This window comes from Solea solea, chromosome 5, assembly GCF_958295425.1.
Source record: "Solea solea chromosome 5, fSolSol10.1, whole genome shotgun sequence".
In the NCBI taxonomy this organism is placed as follows: domain Eukaryota; kingdom Metazoa; phylum Chordata; class Actinopteri; order Pleuronectiformes; family Soleidae; genus Solea; species Solea solea.
In genome coordinates this window covers 12,929,651-12,932,469 of record NC_081138.1, presented here as the reverse complement: position 1 = coordinate 12,932,469, position 2,819 = coordinate 12,929,651, and the positions used below count along the sequence as shown (strand labels likewise).

The following is a 2,819-nucleotide window of genomic DNA, read 5'->3' as shown; positions in this document are numbered from 1 at the left end:
ATGTATCTGAGCTATCCTGGTTTTCTTTTCTGTCTTCCTCATCCTCATGTCACTGGTCTAAAGAGATATTGACTGATTGTGGTGTATGCTGATCCACCATACTTCATTAACATGACTGAGCAGCATTCCTGCGGACCAAACACAACAAGGACATCCCTGAACACAAGGACAGTGAAGAAAGGGGGGGGCAGGGAGAGAAAAGAGAGAGCGAGAGAAGCAGCTCCAGCTTCACAAGACTCTTCCCTCCTCCTTTCTGCTTTGCCACTCATGAGAGGGTGCAGAGTATACGCATGTTGTGGTGCGGATCAAAGTGACAGCAGAACCTCTGTCAATTGACTATTCCCCTGTGTCATCTGATACAACCTATTGAATGTGAATTCAGCATTAGCAGCAGTTCAGACTGCACATGATGGAAATGAGTTTTCAGTCTACAGGCCCATATGCTGCATTGGATACATTTATCTGACTCATTTGCCCACACGGCATCCTCCTGCCCTTTCATTTCACTACTCAAATGTCAAATATAATGATGCACCTCTAGAGAGATAAATGGTTGTTGTTATTTTCTCTCTTTCCAGCAAGGTGAGTGTCTGCGTTTTTTGGATTTGATATATACTCTCCTGAGAACAACATTTTGTGAATGGGTGGATATTCTGTATAATGGGCAAAACTATAGTGTAAAGCTTTGAGTGGTCATCAAAACCAGAAAAGCATTATACAGACCATGCATTACATAATATTTTTTAATTGACACCAAAGTCAAAATGACATTATCACAGTAATGAAAAAATAAATAAAATCATGGGCTCACCACCTCAGAGGGAAAGTGCCATTTATTTACAAACATGGATAGAAAACACTGATTATGTGTCATTTTAATCTGAAAATTCATTAGGGAGGTATTTTGAGGTCGTTTTTTTTTTTGTTTTTTTTACAGTTTAATCCTTTGTACAAAATCCCAGACGGGGACATCCCAGTGTCCCATGTCCCCCATCTCTTTGTCCCTCTCTTCGTTTTGCTCTTCACAGTAAAGTTAAGGCGAAACGTAACCATTGTTTTTTTAAAGAAAACAAAAATGCAATAGAGTCAACAGGTCACAGAGTCATGAATTATCTTGCACTGATAAACATGGTGCGTCTTTGTTGAATGTCCTTTAAAATTATTCAGGTTTACGCACAAATAATCACGATCACAGAACAACGAGAGCCAAAAAAAAAAAGAATCAAACAGATCGCATTGTTTAATTAGACCGGGTTTGTGTGATGGATAATTTTGGAGGAGGATAAACCTTTCCGGTCAATGATAGACAGCGAGTACTCTCCGTTGTCCATGATCTGGGGAGGCACAACTCCCTGTGTCTCTCCCTGTGTAAAGGAGCGCGTAGCGCAGCCCCTGCTCACGGATGGAGTGGAGCTTCTCCAAAACAAACCGCTGAGCATCTTCCTTATCTCCGGCCTCATCAGACAGTAAAGCACCGGGTTCAAACAGCTGTTTGCGTGCGCCAGGCACACAGTCAATGGGAACACGTACGTGTGCACCATGTAATATGTCTTATCCCAGTTGACTGCGTTGAATTTGACCAGGACACCCCAGAAAGTGATGGCATGATTTGGCATCCAGCAGCAGAAGAAAGATAAAACTACTATAGCGACAGATTTGGTGACTCTGGATCTCCGTTTGCGGTTGCCGCTGCCCATGCTGCGCTGTTTCACGAAGCGCAGTAGCATCAAGTAGTTGACACAGACTATGAGCAGAGGGATGATGAAGGCTACCAGTATTTTCTGGATGTGGTAGAGAGCGAGCCAGTCGTGCCCCTCTGGGAACCTGAGAAGGCAAAGTTTTTCTCCGGCCACCACGGTCACTGTGGAGAAGATAGCTGTGGGAGCCGTGGCCAAGGTCGCAGCCACCCACAGCACCGCGCACACCCACTTTACGCACCGTGACCTCCTGTAGGTTTTTTTCTTCAGGGCAGAAGCGACTGACCAGTAGCGGGTCACACTCATGGCCGTGAGAAAAAACACGCTGGCGTACATGTTCATCACGGTGATGGAGAGGATGATTTTGCACATTGCGTCTCCAAACGGCCAGCTGAAGTCCAGCGCGGTGTCCACGGCCCAAAAGGGCAACGTGAGCACGAACTGGAAGTCCGTCACTGCCAGGTTAATGATGAACACGTTGATAGTGGACCTCTTTCGACCTTGCCGTAATCTCATGAGGAAAAACACGAGCAGATTACCAACCAACCCCATCGCGCAAACCACGGAGTACACCACGGAGATGAGTATCCTCAGGATGGGGGTGCCATCCGCGCTCACATCGATGTCTTCGAAACTAAAATGGTCATCCCCAGAACTTAGGTTGAGCGCCCCGCTGCTGTTGTTTAATATTTCATCCATCTTCAAAAGTTAGGGACCAGAGTAATCACAACATAAATACCCCATTCAAACGTGCCCAATCATATAAATCACCATTCTGCAGGCATTTCATCTCCATCACACCGCTCTGAATGACAGCTGACCCGCAGTCTGCTTTTATACAGGTGTGCGCGTCCTCTGCTGCGCCACGATTGGTCCATGAGCTGCAACAGGCAAACAGGCAGCGCCTGTCATAGAAATGAGCACCAGCACCAAACACACAATAGTTGGAGAGGGATTACTGTTTGATCTCCGTTAATTCAAATCTAGTTTTGACACAATGTCAACTCATCAGGACTGTTGCGCAGCCGTGCGTAAAAGGGATTCATTTGTGACATCGTTTCACCAGAAGCTTTCAGTGTAAACCACAAGAGGTAAGAGCAATTATTGTCAGTAAAAAAAAAA

At 45.4% G+C, this 2,819-nt stretch overlaps 1 protein-coding gene across 1 annotated transcript; it reads right to left on the bottom strand.

Annotated features, from left to right (window-relative positions):
• Positions 1-980: 980 nt before the first annotated feature.
• On the bottom strand, positions 981-2,481 carry rxfp3.3a2 (relaxin family peptide receptor 3.3a2). The gene has a single exon (XM_058629881.1). The coding sequence runs from the start codon at positions 2,394-2,396 to the stop codon at positions 1,245-1,247; it is 1,152 nt and encodes a 383-aa protein (XP_058485864.1). The 5' UTR covers positions 2,397-2,481; the 3' UTR covers positions 981-1,244.
• Between the last annotated feature and the right edge of the window lie 338 nt (positions 2,482-2,819).